Genomic DNA, 24758 nt, shown 5'->3' on the forward strand with positions numbered 1-24758 from the left:
AACATTAAGCGGTTTACACCGATATTGAAAACTATAAATCCGGTGATATAGCAAAATAGCTACTCACCTTAATCCCAAGCTCCACGAATTTCTCCGAGTCCGAGTCGTCGCGCTCCAATCGAGCCTCCATTTTTATTATGTTATTTTTCTTAGAACCCTATTCTCCAGAACAATGTGTTTATATACTTGGGTCTGAAACCCAAGCCCAACACAGACTCGGGCCCAGAAACCAGGCCCACAAATCCAAATCCAATCCAGCCGATTTTTAAATAAATAAATTTAATTAATTAATAAATAAATAAAATAAATACGTATTTTAAATACGGGCGTTACAACTTTTGTCTTGACTTTCATGGTGACTCATCAAATCTTGTGGGCCCGCCTAGTAGGTCCATGTGTAGTGTCCAGTGGCAGTCCGGTCTTTCGGTATTTTTACAACTTCCCACCTATGTGTAGATTTCATCGCACTGATCGTCTGGGCAGCTCAATTGTCTCATTCGGAGTCCTGGTTCAAGAGATATGAGCTTCAACATTTTGATGCTTCCGTGCACGTAATCCCATTTCTAACTGAATTATGTACTGTTTGAGTCTTTGGGCTTTAGTCTGGATTTGTTAGGCTTCACATGAGCTTGATCGGAAAGCTTATGTATACTCCCTATTCCGTGTTTATATGTTGGCTTTATCATCATTTGTACGTTAGTTGCTCAAACCTGCAAAAGCACGAAAATGCGATTATTTCATGATTATTAAGCACAAAATTAACCGGAATGTTATGTCTCTATGGGATTTTATAGTACAGTTTTGGGTGCTTATCAGCCAACGATTCGTTCAACTATGTAAGGGCCTTCCCATGTTGGTGCCAGTTTTGAGTCATCCTGCTTAGTTTTTTTCAAGACGAGGTCCCCAGGTTGGAAGCTTCGAGGGTTTACTCGCTTGTTGTATGTCTTCCTCAGAGTTTGGTGGTAGGATGCCACTCGAATGGCTGCTAGGTCACATCGTTATTCAAGTAAGTCGACCTCTCGAGCAAGATTGCGATTACAGGAAGGACCTTCTTCCTGCATCAAACTCGAGGATATTGTAGGTGATTTTCGAATTCCACCCAAAGTTTTTAGTTTGTTACATGTGTATCATGGTTTGGATCATGAAAAACCGTACAATCACCTTCGTAGGCTTCAGCAAGTGGCCACAATCACCCTCAATGGCACCGCTGTTTTACAGACAAACTCGACCTTATGCTTGATAAAAGTCTTAGGAATCTGACTATAAACAACCTAAATTATTATGTCTATATATATATGTGTGTGTGTGTGTATTTTTTTATTGTTTGCATTTTTCAATTTTCTTGTTGCATGCTGTAATTTTTTCGACCGAATTTTTGCTCACGTTTCTCACGTAATTTCTTTTCTTATCTCTCTTGATACTTTGAGGACAAAACATCCATCTGTTTAGGGGTGGGAAAGAAACATTTTGCAAAAATTAAGTACTTTTAGGTTATTTATTTTTCTTTCTTTTATATATACTAGTAAACGGGCACGTGCATTGCACGTGCTAGGAAAAAAAATTGGGGTGGAGAAAATCAAAAGAAAGAACGCCATTTAAATTAGTAACATATTACAGGTCGAGGTATGACAGAAAACTTCAATACGAAAAAACACTTCAATATGCTAGTTGTGTTATTTGTCTGCTTTGATTTTTGCTGTGCTACCATGTTGCGAATAAATATATTCGAAAAGGTATTTAACCGCCTGTAACTTAGTCAATATATAATTATTAGTGCATATGCCACAAACTAATTTACCCAAAAAATAGGTATTATGTTGATGAAGTTAACCTTTGTGCTGCTGGTTGTGTAATTATCTTGTCGAGCATATATATGTGATTGAGGAACATTGTTGGATTCATATGAGTGTATTACTTGTAAGATATAAGAATATTATATCATGGTGTGCAAAATAATTGCTATTCTACATTGGAGAATAAAATAGCTCAAAAAAATGCAAGAAGAATAACATTTTTTTCATCATTGTCTTCAAAATGATCTAGCGAATCCATCAGCTCTTTTTTTTTTGTCGTTTTAAATATTTTGGTTGGTTTAAATAAGTAGGTAGCTTGGACATAGAAATAAATTGTAGCTAGCTAACAAAAGTCATTTTATATTTATTTATTTAGAAACGATTACAATGAGAAACAATTAGAAAAAAGACATTGGACACAGTTAATATTTGTTCTATATATAGATCTATTAAGTTGGATATAATATATGGAGTGAATTGAATGTGTAAATAAAAGCTTTCTGTAAGATATCTATGTGGAAAGATTACCATTTAAAAACTTTCAATATAATGTGGATCTTATTTCATGTGTATGAAGATTGAATAATTCAAATGATGGAGTGATGATTTTTTGTCGCATCGCTGAATTACATCTGTTTAACCATGTCGTTAGTCACACAATCCTTTGATCAATTTTTGTATTGGTTATTGGTCTCCATTTTGAAAATGCTATTATCACCTAACTCCACATGCAGTTCATTGGCACGTGTCGGGCTTCCACTTGATTAACATAATGCAATGGAATGTTGGTTCTTTGAGAGTCAAATTAAATGTAGTGAGTAGTTAGCAGCAGGTGTAGAGTGCATAGTAAAGGAGTTCAAAGGCATTAAAAGCGTTATAAATTGTGCAAACTCACTATGCTATGCATAGATGATTATAGAAACAGTTTTTCAAGCGGCAACAACTTTGATTATAGAAACATCCATAATACAGATTGGTGTATTGGGAAAAATGTTAGTGTTCTTCATAAAAAAAAAATGTTGGAATGGTATTAAAAACTCCAATATTACATCCAATAGACGGAACTCATGTTGAATAAAAACCCCCATCTATTATTCTGGATGAACTTTAGATTTAGTATTCCGGAGTCAAAATTAAAAGCTGGAAAAGAAGCCCAAACCAAAAATGCTCATTTGCACAGCGTATTTTGCATCTACTTAAGCGTACCTCACATGAGTGCAATTTAATCCGTTGATTTAAACACCTTAGCCTTCTAAATGGTTAACCACCAGCGTGTGTGGTGAATATATATACCTCATTAGTAGAAATCTCATTGAACTCGCCCAGGCAATCGATTTGAAATCCGAAACTTAAATCTTTGAGCATTCTTGTGAACTTGGCTGCTTAAGTAGTAATACCTTATTATGCAAGTCTTCCTTTATTTTCTTGAGCCTTGAATATTGTATGCCTTGAATACTCTATTGTATTACAAACTAAGAAAAATCGGATTTTCTGTGAACCTGACTTACATACCCATAATGCTTGTTTAACTTTCGAGTTGTTACATTCATACCGTATAGACCAACGTTGAACCTGGAATAAACTGCTTATTCTATTTTTTGTATCATGTTTATCTTTTTTCCATAGACATAATTTCCCATCATTTGATTCCATGACTGAACAAACTGTCAGGTTAGAGCACATAGCATAGTTCCTATTACAATTCATTTCCCACTTATACTACAAAAATCCAGTATGTTAGCGTGGCAGTTAAGCCCTAAGAACGCCAAGCCACATGAAAAATGGAAACTGGGCCAAAGCCATAAAGAGCAAAGCGTAGTTCTGTTGCTGGAATCATAACTCCTTAAATAGAATTCTCTTCATGGTCTTCACCAAGAAAACCCCAATGCATAAGCACATAAAACAGAACTTCTGCCACGCTCATGCATAAATTGGAAGTAGACGATTCCGTATCGGCTTCCAGATGTTATCTGAGAACTTCTGCTTTCATGCTCCTGCCTTTTACAAACATTTTGGGACTTGCTAGAAGTATCCTTGTTGTCTACATCCCAGTAAAAGCATATCCAACACATGCGACAATGTCCAACAACGGTATTTCCCCACTCCCCAATGAATACAATGATACCTTTAGTAGCAGTACCTGCAGAAACAATCCAAGTAGTCCCTTTGTGAACTGAAGGCTCAATGCTTCTGGGCTAAACCTGCATCACATGAAGGAAATGAGGAACATTGGAAACGTATTCGTAAGGGGAAAAAAACATTGTATGGCCCTAATTATGCAGTTTTACTTTCCAATGAGGCCTAATTTGAAGCCAGCAAGGACCACATAGGTACCAAATGACATCGAGGGGATGTATGCGGTCGGGAGCATTTTACGTCAAAAGTCGGAGGTTTATAGGAGAGTCTTCCATCTCTTGGTTTAGTTATTCTTGTCCAATGCCCCTGAATAGAAGAGTCAAAAGCGGATTAACAAAAGAACAAAACAAAAATCCCAAGAGAAATTTAAAAAAAAAAAGCAGCATTAGAGAAATTTCAAATCACTTTGTGCTTACTCAGTGTAAAAAAGGAAAAAGAATAACTTTTAGCTTGTTCCTCACGTATTGTCCATTTACTTGGAAGTAGTACTGAGGATCAGAGAAGTACTCTCTTACCTGATCAAAGGATAAAAGAAGAATTAGTATATCTTACTTCCCATAAATTTCACAACTCATCAGTTGTATATCCCATTGCCTAATGCACTCTGGAAATATTTTATCAGCAAGATACATACATTGCTTTGCACATACTCAGAGCTCAAACCAAGAATTCTCTCTCCATATGCACCCAATCTATCCCGGATGATTCCTGCCCCAGCCCTATTCTGCTTTTTGTCAAATCACATGAACAAACACAAAAATGAAATAAAATAAAATTAGATGAAATGCACAAACTTAGAGATGAAGTGCAGTAAGCAAAACTGCCACATTAGTTGTCCCCGCTACTCCTGCTGCCCCATTGCCTCCCTCGTCATCGTGCCATAATCACCTTGGCATTCTGCGTGTTAAAGCTGAAGTTCCAGGAAAAAAAAGAAATGAATAATGGAGGCCAAGCAGTACGAGAGCATAGACGTAGAAAAAGAATTAAGTAGAAAAAGAAGATTTGCATGCGACATCTCAATAGACGAATTGACCATGGTGTATCCAATAGGAAAAAGGAACATCTCAAAAAGGGAAGCAGAATATGTAGCAATGACCAAATAGATAAACACCGTGTTCATAGACACATTTTACTACAGGAAATCTTGGAGAAGAATAACAACCATTCATACTCTTCACAGGAGTCTGAAAAACATATCCTTCACGACAACAAAAATAGACCATTAAAACGGTTTATACTTAATGTTCCAAACCAATTTTGCCAAGTTCTAAACATAATCTTGAAAATATAATTAGACAATGTGACCCATAATCACCCACAGTACAACATAAACATCCTAAAAATATGCTTCAACACTTGTATATGCTCTTTTAAAGATGATTCACATCTAGAGCAATTATAACGGTTTTGTCAAATCTGAGATAAGTGTTGCTTACTCCTTAACACTTCACGTGTAATAATATCATCAATAAAAAATTACTCAATTTATACCTCATCAATAATAATAAGCAAGTTTATAACTAAATTAGTTTTATGGGTTAATAAAAAAAAAATGTAAGGGAAAATTAACGGAAAAATTGTATCTACGCTAGGTTTTGCACGATGGGGTTTGACGTGAGAGTGATGAAAACCGCAACAACTTCAAAAGCAGATTGAAAATAACCATAAAAATGCTTTTTCTTTGTGATTTCTTTTTTCTTCGACCGAACCTATCATCTTTGACATCTATCATGGCAGAACTTCACCTTCCCTGCAAAATCTCCAAGGGGTAATGAGAAAACCAAAAACACCTTCAAGGAGTTTTCATATCACAAAGAATATAATATATATAACAAATTCTAACTCGAGAGTTGTTGCATTCCAACCCACAGACCAAACATAAACTATGCCATACCCCTTGACTCATATTCTACACAATCACTTTTAAGAACAATCGCATATGGAAGCAGCTAACTAAGACAGTAGCCGAATGAAATAAAAAAGCAACAAAAGAAAGAAGGAAACACCCTACAACAGGCAACCTGCAAATTCAACTATTGCCTTGTAACATTCAGATATTTAGCAATTTACATCAACAGCATAAGAACCAAGCCCGTGGATAAAATTCTAATTCGAAGCTCTGAAAATCCAATGAGATTGAATATTTCCAAACATAACTATAAGCGACTGATGCTATTAAGAAGAAGATGGAGAGCCATACCTTTGATTAGACTGAATTTCCATGGATGTAGTGATGAACCGGTGAGGTTCTGTGGACCTTTCGCCCATCGTGAGTAAAGAAGAGCTTGAGAAAGTCGGAGAACAATATGGATGAAGAAGAGTGGAGCATGAATCCTTTTTCCCATTACTAAGCCAAAACTTACATACTGCTCTAAGAAGAACTAAATGGCGAATCTTCTTATAGTGACACTTAGGAAGATGATGCTATTACTCAAGTTTAGTCTCTATATAATCCCAACAAATGCTAAAGCAAAATTCCATATGTATAGTGCACCTGTTAAATGAACAAATAAGGTTCGATATGTATATGGCATCTCTTAAATAGTTTTTTCACGCAAAAGGACTACATCACAAAGTTGACAAACATACCTCTGTGTTAATTGTGCCTACACAAAAAAGGTTCAAGCAAGACCAACTCAAATGTGTTCAGTAAGAACATGAGTTAATACTTGTAGGAGTGTGTGACAGGATATGCAAATCCCAATAGGCGTCATAATGAATCAGAAAGAGAATATGAGTGATCGAATGGCAATCTAAGCTACTTTAAAAGTTTAAATTCATGCAAACCCTAAAGACCAATTACATGCTTAACTATGGCTTTGACAAATCCTACAGTGAACATCTAAATCTTTTAAAAGTCTTCAAAGGATCTAAGCATTAAAATCAACATAATGAATCTTCCTGGCCTACGAAAGCTTTAAGCCACCAATTCACCATGATTAAAGATCAAAACAAATGTGCTGCTTCTCTAATTTTTTCTAAATGAATTCTCATATAAATTACAAAAATAAATAATAATAATAATAATAAAATAAGTTACGAATGCCAATCAAACTTGCTAAGTAGAATGAGAGGTAAATTAGAGTACCAAACATAGAAAATGAAGATTACAGTCTGAAAATTCTGGTTGACTCTGTTACAAACTACAAACATACTTACGGAATTATGATGCTTTTATGTATTAGTGTACATATGCATCTCTCTTTGGAGATGTGCAATATCCAGCACATACTTGATGTAAGAGAAAATCTTGTCCTCCTAGCTTGATAAAAAAAACATAAAAGAATATGAAGAGACAATATAGAGAAGAGTGCGCAGTCGATACCTTTGCAACCAAATAGTTAGCAAGGTAAGGTTAGTCTTCAGCTCCAGAGGAGACTATACGGAATATTTTGGATCTCCATTTTCCGCCCGAAACTTAAAACCCAAAGAAGACAGATCGAGCCTTAACTCCAAGTTGACTGAGCCTAACTATATGAGTCGTAGAAAACTTCTCATTAAGCTCTCCATTATCACTGGCAGCATTGTCATTGTGGTGGTACTTAACCTCGCTCATGAGCAACAGATGCTGATAGTATGCTGAGATCACGGTTCAAATAAGTCAATACAGACTCGCACTCTGTAATAATTTTTGTGATAGATGAGGACTTATCCTTAGTTGATTCAGATGATCCTGCTGACACAGCTGCATGTGAATCCCGGATATTCCTCAAGGTCCAAAGGAACTAAAATTGAACACGAAACATTAAATGTCTTCAGAAATTATCTAGTTCTAACTATATGAGTCATAGCATTAGCTTCCAATACAGGAAAATGGTCTCTTTTCAAGGTCAAGAGCCCTGAATTCCCTGATTAATGATGTGAGCAGTTCAGAGTTTGATGACTGGGAAACAGTCTGGAACCTTGAACATTGCCAATCATGGGAAGATGTTGTTCTTTATTAAGCATAACAAATCTGAGGCATTTAGCATTTGTAGGAGGTAAACTAATGTCATCAGGCTTTTCTTAGTACAATAGCATATCTAGAAAGAAATAGATGAGCGACGTAAAAATTGAAAATGTGTGTTCAGGGCTCTGGTTGACTGTTTCTTGGTAGCACGGTCAACACTTCATATCTGATAAAAAAAAAAGAGATAAATTGTGTTCTTTACGTAAAATGAAAGAATGTTCACTAATGAAATACCTTCAAAAGCATTTTATAAGCCTCCAGCAAGCGATTAGTAGCAGGGCCAAACCCATGCAATTGTGGTACCTCCATCATGTGAGTCCAAGGACGAATTGTCTCCACATCCATGGTGCACTATCAGTTCCATCATGTTTTTAACTCCTTTGCATCTCCTTCAAAGATTGTATACTTCCAAAGTCTACTGCTAGCTCTGTAGCCAACAATTTTGCCTCTGCAGAGGTACAGGACTTCATCTTCTTTGTGCAATCTCCTAGAAACCTTCCTTCATAATCCCTGCCAACCACCGCTAACGTAGCAAGAGTGCCATCATTCACAAAAGCCTCATCAAAGTTCTCTTTAATCCAACCAGGAGGTGGACTAATGCAGGCAGTATCTTTGGCCCTTATTTCAGCTGGTTCCACATGAAGAGTTGTCCATTTTTAAGAGAAAGTCTTCTGTCAATACTCAGAAAGTAAGTAACTTATTTCTAGCTTGCCATATAACATTGAACATAGCAATGAAGTAAGTAACCAATTGATGCCTCTATTGACCTCTTACAGGGATAACTTAGATTCGACACAATACCATGATAAACAGCTACTCCTGCTGCAATAGTGCCTCCAAGTGGCTTTAATGATCTAGGTGATTGAATATAATTGAAGGGTCAACCGAGGAAACCTGTCCCGCCACCAAGAAATGGATTGCTCGTGAGGCGCCTGATACCTCTTGCATATGAAGTAGCTGACACAAAACCAGTAAATAAAGGATCGGGCTACTATGAGATTTGCAAATGAAGCAAATATGATAACCTTGATTCTCTCCACTTCCTCCTTCTAAGCTCGCGTTCTGCCACGGCCATCTCCTGCCTGAGGCGTTAACAGTTACAAATGAATAAATGAACGACCAGTTACTGTTTGTGGGTTGGCATTCAATTAACTCAAACTAATTACTAATCAAAACTAAGCAGTTCAAACTGTACAAATTTGACACAACTTTCTTCGCACATGATCCAATGCCTTTTGAGCATCATAGCATGATATGTGAATATGTTATGAATAAAAGACACGTTTTCTTTCTTACATGCTCCAGTGACTCTTTTGCATAGTAGCAAGTAAACTGCTTTCATAAGATTTACTTTCTAACAACATGGACTTTGTTAGGTTAACCATAAATATAAGTAAAAACTATAATTAGAAGGCTAATTGTTGTGTGGCAAAAATGACAAAGATAGTCCACAGACCAGAAGCCAAGTAAAAGGAGCACATAATTCATTTAAATGAATAGTAACTGTAGCACTTACCTTTTCTAATGGAGAAGCCGTTTTACCACACATAGCACATTTCTCTTGAGGTGCTACAGCAGCAGTAGCTATGCTTTTAAGCGGCTTCATAACATCCTCAGTAGTCTGCATAAAATATGCAGCACTCCATCCAGGACTACCAGAATCTTCACTCTTAGTCATCTCTCTTAACAATTACACCAGATAAAAATTCTGATCCTTCTGAAAAAAGTATGTCAAATAGCCATAAGTTAGTTACTCCCTCACATGAAATCAGACGACATAAGAAGAAACAATACTAATTTTTTATGGCAGAAGAAGTATTGAAGCCCATTGATAAAAATGAATGTTACATTTTACTGTCAATTTAATCTATCTAATTAAATACAAATCCAAAATAACAATTTAATGTGAAAAGTAGTCATACCTTCGGTTTGGTTTAAATGGCTATGATAGCGATTTCTATCTCTAATCCAATGGGAATCCATTGGTGATTTCTTGTACGAAGTCTTTCAGCACCTGGCATCCTCTATTGTCCAAATTACACACAAACTCAGAGCGTCATTAAACTAAATAAAATGATAAGGAAGAAGACAATTTAACCATATTATCCTTGGCTAATGATCGATCAGCACTGCAATAAATGAAATAGCAAATTATCCACTCTTGAAGAATATAGGGGGAATAAAATGACAAAAAATCATATATGTTAACGCAAGCATTGATAACCCTAAAAATTGAAAGACGAGGAGAAGACATAAACACCAAATAAGCATTTAATCAAACAATTCATGATTAAGTAAAGGACAAATGGAAAAGGGAAAAAGGTAAGAGATTGCACATCTCCAGAAAATCACTACCAAAAGTTATTAAAGTTCATCAATTATCGGATGAGAAAAAACAAATTGGCAAGTTAAGATCAATTAAGAATAATAAAAATGAAAAGTGATTATGAGAAGGAGACGGAGACGGAGACGGAGACGGAACCTTTGAATTAGGAAGAGAAAGTTGGGAACCAAAATTCCAGAAGTTTGTTATTTGAAGATTTGGTAGAAGATCTTCTTAGTCGTAACAATGAGAAACAAATATTGGGAGTGGGAGTTGCCTCTTTTTCTCAATTCCGTTAGAATGAAGACAGAGGCACTTTCTTTATGAAAAGAATGGATGAAAAATAAACTGAACATGGAGTCTTCAAAAACTCTACCTTTAAAATTGGGATGTTGTGAGTCTCACTGTAGAAAATATAGAAAGTGAGGCTTTTGATTTGGGAAAATGAAAAAGGGGTTGGGAAATTGGGAATATCAGGAATGGAGAAGACGAACGAATGATTTACTTTTTTTTTTTAATTGGAAACCGCGAAACGGTGTCTTGTTTTCTAAACACGCTGAGTTTTATAGTTTTGGAAATATTTTAAATTACCAATTTACCCATCAAACGTGAAGTGTAGAAATTTTAGTGGGTGAAACTTTTGGGTATTCTTTTGATTTAAAAGATTGGGTTAAAACCAAGGATCTGAGGAACTAATAAACGGACTAGTTTTCCCATTATATATAATATAATATAATATATATATATATATATATATATATATAATATATATATATATATATATATATATATATATATATATATATATATAGTTTCTTATTTAGTAATAAAGATCTTGTTTTCTTTTATGTGATGAAAAGTGTTTAGAAATCTCACATTAACATTAGAATTAGGATTGGTTCTTAGACATTTATGTTAATCTGTATGCAATAATTTTTACATTTTTTCATGAACCGGTGTCTTTTGTGAAAGCAAATTTTTTTTTTATCCGTGTTTTGTTAAATGACAAATTTACCTTTATACATAAGTTTTGTAAAAAATTTATAGGTGAAACTTTTGGGTACCCTTTTAATTTAAAAGATTGGGTTAAAACCAAGAATACGGGAACTAATAAACGGCGGCTAGTTTTCCCATTATATATATATATATATATATATATATATATATATATATATATATATATATATATATATATATATATATATATAGTTTCTTATTTAGTAATAAAGATCTTGTTTTCTTTTATGTGATGAAAAGTGTTTAGAAATCTCACATTAACATTAGAATTAGGATTGGTTCTTAGACATTTATGTTAATCTGTATGCAATAATTTTTACATTTTTTCATGAATATCCATACAATGAGTGTCAATGAGTATACATACCAGTAAGTTTCTGGGACCTACGGCTAGAATACTTAATTTCCAAATCCAATGAGAATCTAGCCAAAAAGCCTCAACATAAGTGTATCTGAGTAATGACCCAAGGATGAAGCAATTCCGAGTAGAAATAAATCATACGTCCACTTACTTGATCACTATACCATATCCTAAGGCTAGAATTTAGACATTCTTTGGATCGATATAACCAAATAAAAAAAATATACAACCCCAAAAAAATAAATAAATAAATTTCCCCTAGTACGTTTTCCCCGTTGAGCCTCTATATTAGTCATTTCATTTTTCAACCATTATTTCCTTACCCATATCCATATTTGATGAGTTTGAGAAATATGATGAAGAGCATAAACGAAAAAAGAAATACCTATACAAATACGAAAATTCGTTCTATCAGTTGGCGCCGATTGATGAATCCAGTTAGCTGTGTCAAAACCAAGAAAAAGTAAATTCCATGAAATAAAAAAATAATAATAATAAATAAACTCTAAAAATAAAATCAAATGGAATAGAAAAGCCAAAAATGGTGAAGTATGGAATAGTTTTGAAACAAAAGAACACTAGGTTTTCTCCAGTAATTATTTGAAGACCATATTTTCTCTAACTCTATGTTTTGTTATCCCTTCCATTCCTTCTAAACCACTTCCTAAGCCCCATAATACATAATAAAAGTCCTCTAACTCAATTACTATAGGTTAGTATGATAGTAAGTGGTAGACGTGATTGATCGACCTCGGCTTCCTTGGACGACATTGAGAATGTGAGGAAACGTGTGCCCACTGCACACTGGAGTAAGCAAAACTTGAGTGAAAAGTATAAGAGAATTTATGTTTTGACACATACCTGTGAGAACCTACTTAAGGACGCTCTCCGAAGGATCCAGAAACGGCCATGTTTGTACATTTCATTATAAAGTTCAATGCATGCATATTCATATGTAGATGTTTTGATTATTGTACATTTATTAACGTAGGTTTCAAAAGAATTAATCGGCGTTCCCCGCTAGTGAGATGTATAGATATCTTATATCTAATTTAGGGAACAAGCCTTTGTTACTGAGTCGTTGTAGTATAGGTAAAGTTTGTAGGTATCTCCTCTGGAAAACTCTCACGAGGCTAAAACTCGTCCACTAGGAAATTCCTAGTGGTTTAAGGCCTTATTGCATATGGTCAATGCAATCACACTCTGTGAAATGAGAATTAACTTAGGACTACACATTTTTTGCCACTTATCTGTTTTAGTGTCTCTTTTTTGCTTGAGGACAAACAAAGTGTTGTTTGGGGTGGTTGATAAGTACCCAAAACTGTGTTTTAAACCCCGTAGAGACATTACATTTGGGTCAATTATGTGTTTAATAAATGTAAATTAATTGTATTTTCATGTTTTCACAGGTTTCAAAGACAACAATAAAAAATACACAGAACCTACATTTTAGCATGCATGAAATACAGCTGAATAAAGCTTGGACTTGAAATCTTCAGTATCAGCTCATTTAAAGCTCCAAACTGCCAGCAAAGCTCATAGACTCAGAGAACGATGAAACAAGTTGAAGAATCCAAACTTGAGTACCTAAGCCAGCTAAACAAAAGATTTTGGTCAAACTTACTTAAATCAACCCAAAAGTCAGGAGAAAACTTCAAATGGCGATATCTTCCGTCTCCTAACTCTGATTCAAGCATTTGACTAGCTAAAATAATTAACACAGAAAACTCTACGTAACGGTATCTAGCTTCCAAAAAATAGTCGTATAGTTTGGAATATGAAGATAAAGCCAAAGCATGTTACTATTTAGTCCAAGCCCATTTCTATTCTAGATAATATTCCTAGAATATTCTCTATAATATTTCTAGAATATTCCCTGGGATATTATATTTTATTTGTAACCGTTAGATTTAGATTAGATGGATTGAATCTAGACCGTTAGAAAAACTATAAATAGAAGGTTCTAGTTTTAGTTTTCTGATGGAATGCTAACCATTCCATCAGTAGGAGTAGAGTAGTTTACTGCTTTCCTAGTGTAATGAAGAATTTAATTTCCAGTTTTTAATTAAAATGTTTTTAATTCAGTTTTAGAATAACACTTTAGTTCTGTGATCTCAGAGCAGAAACTCTGCCTGAGTGAGGATTATATCAGTTAGGGAGGGTGTTTCGATAATTATAACGATTAGGAACTGAGTAAGTTCACCCATAGATGGGGTTCTGAATCGATTCTATGCGCTAATAACGCTCGTTCAGAGATGAAGAGTCGTTATTAGGGATAAAAAAATCGAGACTAACTCTTTTAACGGAGATATGATTTGCTCAAACGGATTTTCTATCTCCATAATCAAAGTCTATTTTATTTTATTTCCATAATTTTCTCACCTAAATCCATTTTCACAAACATCACGTGAGCAGATCAAGATGTTGAGAAGCAAAGAATGTTTCTCAATATGGACGAACATCAACGTCAACGATGGCTCGTTAGGATGTTTAATTACAACCCGATTCCATATCCAACTCAAATTTAGTTGGCATTTGGTAGAAACTAAGGAACTACAGTTTAGTAGAATAAAGTAGTATAGAAAACACTTGTTTAACATTTTGGATTTATGGTTTTTAGGTTCTTTAAAAATTTTATTCCTAACTGGTGTTAGGAGATGGTTACATTGCTTAGGCTAATAAGTAGTTCTTTAATTTATTAAGTCTTTGAAATAATTGATGTACTAATGATGGTTGTTTATTAGTACGTGTTAGTGTTTTGCTTTGCTAAACATTATTTAGTTATATGAAATATTTTTATATATAAATATTTGGTGTTAATACTTATTTAGATAGGTATGTCAACTTTCCTACCACGTCGTCATGTTATGTGGACAACCTGAAATGGACTCTGTTTTGGTGGACACATTAAGAGAGCTGGAAGGCGACATAAATAGAAGGGGCTTTAGAATTATTTCTTTTAGTATTGCCAATAAAGTGAGTTGCATATGCGGTGTTGACGTCTCAGGTCCCAGTATTACAGGTCGGGTTCGTTAATGGAAAAATATCAAAGAGGATGTACAAAAATTGATATCAATTGCAGGGTTTGCATGGGATGATGAAGCAAATCAGGTACAAGCCGAGGAAGCTACTTGGAGCTCTCTATCAACAATGCCGGTACTACAAAATTATATATACAAATATTCTATCTACATGCCATTTTAGTTAATACACATATGATTGACACATTTTCTAAATTTAACAGGGGAGAAGACACTTGCTACGATATCTTGGAAGATCACTTCCCCTGTACCAACGCTTTGCTGAATTTTTTAACGATCAAAATAATGAATGAGAATGAACCCCCTATTGAAAACCAATTATCTGAGGAGATTGGAGATCAAGTGCAACCTGACGATTGAAGACATATCTTTCTATTTTTAAATATTTTTAGTTGATTTTTGAATTTCAGTCAGTTTTTATTTTATTTTATTTTTTTAATTTCAATAAGTTTTTATGTACTTTTGTGTAAAGTACGTAAAAATTCTATGACAAGACATTTGTTTCTTATTTTTATGCTACAACTATTTTTAAATAAATTGATATTCTATAATTTTGACAATGCCCATTTTATATGTTAGCTTAGATAAATTAAGATTGACGATGTATAATATGTTGTAATGTATGAAATTTGATCTTCACATTTATATATTGTGTTTGGAATGACTATTATTTTGGTTTTGTGAAATACTTGAGCCAAAAAAAAAATTAACAAAAATGGTCTGGGAAATTGATGTGAGAATTCTTAGCAGCCAAACAACATGTGGGAAATTGACAGTGAGAATTACCAAGAATTCTCACAGTTTGCCAAACAACTATAATTCTCGCATAATCATGAGAATCGGATTCCATTATAATTCTAATTCTCATGAGAATTCCATTTCTCGTTTCCAAACGCACCCTAAAGTAGTCCCATCCTCAAAATTCAACTCTTGAAAAACCTCGAAAAACAAAAAAACAAAATGATAATAATAATAATAATAATAATAATAATAATAATAATAATAATAATAATAATAATAATAATGTTAGAATTAAACCGACTTAGAGAGAACACCACACTAACTTAATATGTATTGAATCATTGAAAAATGAGATAGAGAGAAATCTTATTAATTGAGAGTAAGTCTGAATGGGAGGAGGTTACTTTTATATACAACTAGGTAACCTCCTTTCCAAGATAAAGGATTATCAGGATAAACACAAAGATATTAGGGTTTATTCAATTTTGGCCCCACTTTTAATAGGGTGTTCAGCGTTTAGCTCCTGTAAGTTTCGTAATTCATTTTTGGCCCCAGTTAAATGGAGTTGACTTGGTCAGCTTTACCTGCTCCGTAACATATTTTCAAAATGGCAACTTTACCCTTCACGTGACTTGTGAGTGAATCTCGTAAATACTAGTTTCGTAAAATTTTGATTTTGAAATCCAATACAAATTTCATTTCGATGATATCGATTTAAAAGTCCACGTGGCAAGTATCTATGTTACAAACATTGACGGCTTGGATTAAAATGTCACATATCACAAGATTTTACATATCACGAGAATGTGGTGGAGAACGCAGGAAAACAAGGGTGAAAACAAGTTATTGTCCCTCGTCTCTCTCATTTACTAAGTTGTTGTCTCTTAGTCTCTCTCACTCAAACACACTCCAAAACCATACTCCTCTTCAAGTCATCATATCACTTCATCAACTTCATCTCCTCTTCAACTCATCAGTACAAGTGAGACAAGTTTAAAACATCAATACCCAACATCAGTACCCTTTAAAATAGTGTGTTCGATTAAGTTTGTAGGAAGGAAGCTTTTCATTTCTTTGGAACAGGTGTGAGTTGGATCAAGTGTGTGGAAATGTGCAACCTTTATATTAGTGTTGCATGTAATTTTGTGGGAATTTTGTTGTGTTGTTGTGATGCATGAAAAATGATGAATATAATAAGGAATGTGGGGACCAAACCCTAGAAATTACTAAGTGGTAGTTTTGTAACTACAGTTACTTTCGAAGTTTGGGGGTTTTTTAAATTGAACATAAATTAGCCCAAATTATACCACATAAAATGGGGCTTTCGTCAAATTAGGGTTCTATTTTTACTTTGTACATAAATTGGCCCCAATTTCTTGTACAAAATTGTGACTTTCATCAAATTAGGAATGGGTTTACCATATTGAACGTTAAAGAAGTCTAATATTGTTTATGTTTCTAAGTCTAAAAGCCCAAGGACACCTACCAAACACCCTATTCCTAACTTTGAGATAAGAAGGTCACCTAGATTTTCCTCTCCAGTTATACAACCTTCTCCAATAAACCAAGCTTTTCCTCCTCCAACAGAATCTAAGTCCAAGTTGGTTTCAACCCAAAGCCCAAGCATACCTACCAAACACTCTATTCTTAACTTTGAGGTAAGAATGTCACCTAGATTTTCCTCTCCAATAAACCAAGCTTCTCCAAATGAACCAATTCCCATTAGTCCCACAACTGAGAACACTAATCAAGGTGAAGATGGATATAAAGAGATAAAACAAACTGCAGAAGATGTTGTGAATGAGTTTGCTGAGTTATTTGAAACTGGAGAAACATTTGTTGATACAATACAGAGTGATGTGAGTGAAGATGTTGTACAGAATTATGAGAGTGAAGATGAAGATGCACCAGGAAGGTACTTTTAGAAGTTTGAGGCTGGTGGTCCATGTGTGGACATGAGAGCTAGGTATGAAAGTACCCACTCATTTGATAATGAAGATGAAGATTACACACCTAAAGAAGATGATGAACATGCTGATGACTTGGTTAATGAAGCAACAGATCTTGAAGAAGAAGCTGATGGTGTGATTAATAGTCTTGGGAACTTCACAAACAACTTGTACCAAGAACAATACCACAGTGTTGAGGATGAAGATGTAAAACAAGAACTTGTTTTGAAGCTAGAAACTGGCATGCAATGGAAGTCAATGGAAGAATGTAGGAAATTTCTTAAGACTTTAGCAATACAAAACTTATTCAGTTTCAGGCAAAAGCAAAATGACAAGAAGAGGTACATAATTTATTGTATTGGTGAAGACCATTCAGATCAAGAAATGGTTAAAGGATGCACTTTGAAGGTAGCATGTAGTCTCACAACAGACAACCATACTGTGAAGTTAAAGAAATATGTGGGGACTCATACTTGTGAGGCTGATGGAAATAATCATGTTGTACAAGCCAAAGCTCCATGGGTTGCAACAGTTCTTGAGGATTTTCTTAGAGATCACCCAAATATGAAGCCTGTAGATGTTCACAATGAAGTTTTCAAAAGATATGGAGTTGAGTTATCTTATTACACTTCTTGGAAATCTAAAGTCATAATGTTTGAGAAAATAAATGGGAATTATGAGTCTAGTTATGCAGCAGTATCTGAATTGAAAAACCAGATATTGAAAAGGAATCAGGGAAGTGTAGTGAATTGGTACAAACATGCTGAAATAGATGAGTTTGTTGGATTCTTGCTTGCTTACAAAGCATCATTGGATGGGTTTATCAATGGCTGTAGACCTGTGATTGGATTAGATGGGTCATTTTTGAAAGGGAAATATGGTGGATGTTGTCTAAGTGCCATGGCCTTAGATGCATATAATGGGCTATTCCCAATTGCTATATATGTTTGTAGGGGGGTGAGAATGGGGATACATGGAAGAAGCTTTTGAACAAGCTTAGGCCTCATCTGATCAAACACAAGGATCCATTAACATTTATCTCTGATAGACAAAAGGGTCTCATTGAAGCTGTGAATGAAGTGTTTCCAGAATCTAAGTACAGGTAATAAATTACATTATACTTATTTACATGTATTCTGCCATTATTCTTTGAATTTGTTTAGGGTTTACATTATACTTATTTACATGTATTCTGCCATTATTCTTTAGGTATTGCTTTAGACACATGTACAAAAACTTTAAGGTGGATTTTAAGGGTGAGTTGTTAAGAGATTTGAGTTGGAGGGCACCAGAAGCATTTAAAGAATGTCATCATGATATTTATATGGAGAAGATAGAGGCTGTGGATGAAGAAGCTAAAGAGTGGTTAGAGAGGGAAGCAAAATCCACTTGGGCTAGGTCACATTTTGATCTCACAACAAAATATGATGTTATTACCAATAACTTCAGTGAATCCTTTAATTCTTGGATATTGAATATTAGAGATAAACCACTAGTGCAATTTATTGATCAATACAATCTTGATGTGATGAAATTGATCCATGAAAGGAGGATTATTTCACAAGAACTTGTTCATGGTGATTTAGTGTCAGCTGGTCAAGGAGTCATAAATAAGATAGAGAAAAAGTACAACAAATACAAAGTTCAAGGATTTGTTGAAGGAGTTGAACATAACTCATTTTGTGTCATTAATATCAAGACTGAGAAGAAGTTTGTGGTAGATATGACTGGTTTGAGTTGTACATGTGTTGTATGGCAGATGACAGGAATACCATGTATTCATGCAGTTTGTGTTATTATAAAAAGGAGAACACAAGGATCTAGTTGGGCACAATAAGTGTGTTAGTTGTTAGAAAATAGTACATGTACTTTTACTACTTTTGTTTTCAATCAATGAGTAACAAATTAACTTGTTCATTACATTTCTTGTTTGCATTTAGGTATTGTAGTTCATTCTACAATGTCCAGTCCTTTTAAAGCTACTTATGTTGGATATATATATCCTTTTGATAATGAAGAAGAGTGGGATAAGGTAAATAAATATTTTGACCCTAATTTACATGTTAATGCTTTCATACCCCTAATGTTTAGTTATGAATGTCTGTCAATTGCTAGGTCAAAGTTGGTAATGAAGTACTACCTCCACCCTTTGAGAGAAAATCTAGAAGACCTAGAAAAATAAGAATTAGGGATGCAGATGAGGATAAACCCTCAAACAATAGATGTTGTAAGATATGTAATGTACCAGGCCATAACAAGAGGACATGTGAAAGGAGACAACAAGGTGGAACTAAAAGTTTATCCAAAGCACAAAAGAGACAAAAGAGATGAGAAGGTCCGAACAAAATGAGGTGAATGTGCAGCAGCAAACACAAATGAACTAGACACATCCAGATGAGGTCAATGTGCAATCTCAACCAAATGTGGACCATATTCCAAGGGCTAGAAGAAGAGGTAGAGGGAGGAGGGGTGGTAGAGGGAGCAGAGGCAGAGGTGGTAGAGGGAGCAGAGGCAGAGGTGGTAGGGGAATGACTTATTGGTTTGGTGAAGACACACCACCAAGGTCAAGCCAAGCAACACCACCCCCTCGAGCAAGTTCCACTCAGTAGTGCTTAACATTAAAGGTATTATACTTAGTAGTGTTATTTGTATTTTTATTATTTATATTATTTGATTATACTTAATAGGTATTATACTTAACATTGAAGCTTTTAATGTATACCCACGCATGTGTTTTATGTAGTGTTGTACCCTTACCTTTTAATGTAAGCATGGACTTTTTCAGTTTTGGTTTTCAAAATTTTGACTTGGTAACTGTTACTTTTGACCCAATATTAATTGTCTTAAATGTTCCCACATCTATTTGCTATAAGGATATCTCTCACACCATTCTTTAGTTCTCACATCTCACTCACACACATTTCACTTTGAATATCTCTCTCACACATCTCATATCAAATGGGGAAGGGAAAGAATAAGGATAAGAGGAAAAATATAGATAAGAGTTATGAATATCCACCTCATCTCATGAGTGCTGTTAGATTTAGCTATAATAACTACCATGATGATGAGGTTTTGGCTGCTAGAGCTTATGTGGATAAGCATGGTCATGATGTTTCTGTTGAAGAAATTCATGCTTATATCCATAAGTATATGGACAAGAAAGAGGAACAAAGGGTGGCTGTAAGACTACCAAGTGAAGATCTTTGTGATTGGGAGAAGGAAGCTTGGGAAGAGTATTGTAAGGAGTATGTGGATGAGTATATTATCATCCCTAAAACAAAATCTATAAAGGATAAGGGTGCTAAGGGAGAAAGAAGTTCAAGACAGACACAAGCTGCTGGGGGAAGTCAAGCACAAGTACAAACACAACCAATGATGGTTGTGCAAGCTTTAATGTGTGCACAAGAGTTTGAAGCTCTGCAGATTCACCTCAAGCAAAAGAGGAAGAAGTGACCAATACATGATTATTTGATTTTGTTTATTTATTACTGTTTTTATTCACCTCAAGCTCTGCAGATTTTGTTTTATTTACTGTGACTGAATGAATGAGTGTTTTTGCAGGGATTGAGTGTTTCTGCAGCAAGTAAATGTTTTGTCCTGTCATTTCGAACTATGACTTTTGGTTAGGTTTGGTTCAGTTAATGAATGCTTTTGGTTAGGTTGGTTATGTCTTGTCTTTTGGTGTGGTGTTGTAATGAATGCAGAAACTTGGAATGCAATGTAAGGGATGAAGTAGGATTTCTGTACTTACAGTGTTTATGTAATTGATGAATTTTGTTTTATACTGGATGCATTTTTGTAATATATAAGTTGAAGGCACTTAATGAGAGATTCAGCCAAACCATTTTGTGTGTGCACATGTGGAACGGGATGCTCAACATCTATCCCTATGGATGAACAATAGTTATCAAAAACTTAAGAAGTAAACTCAGCAGCATTATCAAGCCTTATAGACTTAATAGATTGGTCAGGAAAATGAGCTCTAAGTTTAATGATTTGGGCCAATAGACGAGCAAAAACCATATTTCTAAAAGAAAGAAAGCTAACATATGTCCAACGTGTGGAAGCATCAATGAGGACCATGAAATACCGAAAAGGTCCACTGTGAGGATTTATAAGGCCACAAATGTCACCTTGTATCCTTTGAAGGAAAGTTGGTGATTCTATAGTTTTTTTTTTTTTTTGAAATGATGCTGGAGTTGGGCAGACTCCCACTTGTATTAAAGCCTCAAATAAGTTGAAGTTGCATATTCCTCTACAATAGTACTTAGAGCATTACAAAGGGGAGGAATGAAACAAATGTAATCTTGACACAAGAGGGAGAGCTTAGCTAAATGATCAGCAGCTCTATTAACCTCTCTGTACACATGGGTGAACGAAATGTCAGAAAGACTTGTAGAATATCTCCTAATGGCAGCAACCACATTTAAGCAATGCCATGGTGCAGTCTCCACACTTTTCAGAATTTGAATAGCTCTCATAGAGGCAGATGACACCATTACTTTGCTAAATCTCCTGCTAACACACTCACTCAATCCCACCTCAATCGCCTTCAACTCTTGAAATAAGACTGACTTGGTACAACCACCACCTGAGTAGGCAAAAACAACCTCTCCATTTTTATCTCTAGCTATACCTCCATAGCTTGCTCTATGAGAATTCAGGGAACCATCTCTATTCAATTTTATATACCTTGGTGGAGGTTTGAGCCATCTACATTGTTGAATCTGCCTTTGCTTGTACTTAAAAGTTAATCCAAGTCTCTCTGCAACCACTCGAAGCTTGATAGAATCAGTTATTTCATCGACCTTTACTTCCAAATAGCACTTCATATCAGTCATTATCATCCTGCTGACATCCCTAGCATCCATAGAAGCCCCTTCAAACCTTCTGTTGTTGCGCTCCTTCCATATATATCCAATCATGGCACAAACAAACACTTTATAGAGCTCTACAATTGTAGACTTACCTCGCACAAGATTGAGAATATAACACCATTCCTTGTTTGAATGATGCACCAGATTGCCTAATCCTAGTTCATGTTTAACTGCAGCCCAAACTATTTTAGAATAGGGACAATCAAAGAACATGTGCTTGGTATTTTCCTTACTATTGTTACATAAGCAGCAAGAGAAGGAGTTTAGGACTTTCTTATGGATAAGTCTATCTTGAGTAGGTAAACTACCCGAGAAGAGTTGCCAAGCATTAAAATAATATTTGGGAATCACCAATTTTCCCCATACTTGTCCAAACAACTTCACTTTTTGTCTAGTCCTTCTTAAGCTCTGGTATGCAGATTTAACAGTGAAGTCACCTGTTGCAAACTCAGTCCAAACTATCTGGTCCTCGTGAAGCTCATGAAAGATTTCAGTGCTCAAGATATTGGATTTGAGTGTACCATCTGGAAGATTAAGGACTAGAGAATTCCATTGGCCTTGTTCCATCAATTCACTAACTTTTGCATCTTCTGGTAAGGAGATAAGAGCTCTAGCTTCAATATTATAGTACAATGGTGAGCCCATACACCATATGTCATGTCATAGGAATGTCTGAGAACCTTTTGCAATGATATATCTGATGAATCTCTGAGCATGCTTCCTATTCTTTAAAATGGACCTCCACGACCAAGAACAGTCTCTAGGGATTGTCATCGTCCAAAAGTATTTGGATTTAATTTGTTCCTTCCAAATCTAACAATTCCATAAATTATTCTCTCTTCTTGCTATCTTGTAAATGAGTCCACATAAAGCACTTCTATTCCAAATAATTGGATCCACTATGCCTAGTCCACCTTCTTGCTTACTATACAGTAAATTCTCTATACAAGTCTGATGCATCTTTTTTTCCATTAGAGAACCACTCGAAAGAAATTTAATGCATATTTGAGAAACCTTAAGCAATACACTCTTTGGTAGAAGGAAAGTTCTAGTCCAGTATGAGTGAAAAGAGGAGAGAACTAACTGTATGAGTTGAAGCCTTCCTGCATGGCTCAAGTGAATAGATTTCCAGTTTGTGATTCTGCCAGTGACTTTCTCAATAAAAGAGAGACAATCCTTGATACTTAGCTTGGGTGAAACCAGTGGAAGGCCCAAGTATTTAAGAGGATGATTAGTAACTTGAACTCCAAGTATATCGGCAAGGGCTATACCATCATCAGAAGAAATACTTCCAGTGAGCATAAAAGATTTATTAAAATTAATATGAAGCACAGTAGCTGTAGTAAATAATGATAGCAAATCTTTTATGGCTATAATAGAATCCATATTCCCTTTAGTGAATAAGAGAACATCATCTGCAAAGCATAAGTGAGTAATCTTTGAGCTCAAGCATTTAGGGTGGGCCATAATAGTCTTGTTAAGAAAGCTTTGCACCAGGAGAGAATTCAAGATTTCCATAATGATCACAAAAATATATGGAGGGGGGGTCACCCTGTCTTAGGCCCCTCTTGCCTTGGAAATAACCATGTGGGGCACCATTGACAATGACTGAGAAGAAAGGAGTTGAGTAGCAACTAGTTAACCAACTCTTGAACTTTGGAGGAAAGCAATAAGCATCCAGCATGTAAGAAATAGATCTCCAATAGACAGTGTCATATGCTTTCTGGAGGTCAACCTTAATTGCACATCTGGGGGAGCCATGTTTCCAAGTGTAGCTTCTTAGAAGTTCATGAGATAGTAGAATATTCTCTTGAATGGATCTCCCTGGTATGAAAGCTAATTGGCTAGGAGCAATGAGCTTATCCATAAAAGGTTGTAGTCTTTGAGTAAGAAACTTGGCTACACACTTGAACAGAACATTAGTACATGCAATGGGCCTAAAATCACCCACTTTAATGGGTTTTTGAATCTTAGGTTCTAATGTAATGAAAGTAAAATTTATGCTTTGTGGAATATAATTATGTTGTAGCATGTACATGACAGAATTCACAAAGTCATCACCTACAATATTCCAACATTTCTTGAAGAAAAAAACATTATACCCATCAGGACCTAGGGCTTTGTTATCCTCCATACTAAAAAGAGTTTCTTGTATCTCATTAGAGGTAACTACTTTCTCAAGTTCATCAGCATCAAAGGAGGATATAGTACCTGAGATATGCAAGTTGCTAAAGAATCCAGGATCACAAGAGATAGCAGAATCCAAACCCAACATAGAGTGGTAGAACCTCACAAATTCATAATATACTAGATCAGGATCATTTAATAAGTTACCACCATCATTTTCAATTGACCAGATGAGATTTCTTCCTCTTTTTTCCTTGATAGCATTAAAAAAATAAGCATTACACTTATCATTAAATTGTAGTACCGTCGAATCATATACGCCTAAGATCAGCTTGTTCCATCTTTGCAAGTTGAATATAAGTGGTTCTGGCTAGATATTCTTGCTGAGATAGAGTAGCATATGTAGGGGAGAGTTGTAAAAGATTTTGAACTCTATATAGA

General features: G+C 35.1%; 1 protein-coding gene, 1 long non-coding RNA gene and 1 pseudogene across 7 annotated transcripts; 1 reads left to right on the forward strand and 2 right to left on the reverse strand.

The window, feature by feature from the left end:
* Positions 1 to 3197: 3197 nt before the first annotated feature.
* On the reverse strand, positions 3198 to 4803 carry LOC147491499 (uncharacterized; annotated as a pseudogene). The gene is made up of 5 exons (XR_015199418.1): positions 4792 to 4803; positions 4564 to 4653; positions 4346 to 4444; positions 4082 to 4235; positions 3198 to 3994 (listed from the first exon to the last, which is right to left on the reverse strand). The product of XR_015199418.1 is annotated as an uncharacterized LOC147491499 (transcript).
* A 19-nt stretch (positions 4804 to 4822) lies between these two features.
* Positions 4823 to 10771, reverse strand: LOC147491500 (uncharacterized). 5 transcript variants are annotated; one of them, XR_015199290.1, is made up of 8 exons: positions 10361 to 10767; positions 9801 to 9902; positions 9395 to 9595; positions 8680 to 8960; positions 8113 to 8549; positions 7255 to 7654; positions 6130 to 6423; positions 4823 to 4839 (listed from the first exon to the last, which is right to left on the reverse strand). It is a non-coding gene; the product is annotated as an uncharacterized LOC147491500 (long non-coding RNA). The 5 variants fall into 5 exon arrangements; XR_015199291.1 differs by lacking the exon at positions 4823 to 4839 and adding an exon at positions 5545 to 5679; XR_015199289.1 differs by lacking the exon at positions 4823 to 4839 and having other exon boundaries at positions 5617 to 6423; positions 10361 to 10771.
* A 6545-nt stretch (positions 10772 to 17316) lies between these two features.
* On the forward strand, positions 17317 to 19147 carry LOC147491501 (uncharacterized). Its single transcript, XM_086567265.1, has 3 exons — positions 17317 to 18150; positions 18264 to 18412; positions 18520 to 19147. Exons 1-3 carry the CDS (start codon positions 17317 to 17319, stop codon positions 19145 to 19147), a joined length of 1611 nt encoding a protein of 536 aa, XP_086423391.1.
* Positions 19148 to 24758: the final 5611 nt, after the last annotated feature.

This window comes from Coptis chinensis, chromosome 6 (genome assembly GCF_015680905.1).
Source record: "Coptis chinensis isolate HL-2020 chromosome 6, ASM1568090v1, whole genome shotgun sequence".
Lineage (NCBI taxonomy): Eukaryota > Viridiplantae > Streptophyta > Magnoliopsida > Ranunculales > Ranunculaceae > Coptis > Coptis chinensis.

Excerpts from the sequence above, each read along its gene's own strand:
- LOC147491501 (XM_086567265.1), top strand. The coding sequence starts at position 17,317 with ATGAGAGCTAGGTATGAAAGTACCCACTCATTTGATAATGAAGATGAA. Across the intron at positions 18,151-18,263 it reads TTATCAATGGCTGTAGACCT|GGGGGTGAGAATGGGGATAC; the intron begins GTGATTGGATTA and ends ATATGTTTGTAG. Across the intron at positions 18,413-18,519 it reads TTTCCAGAATCTAAGTACAG|GTATTGCTTTAGACACATGT; the intron begins GTAATAAATTAC and ends ATTATTCTTTAG.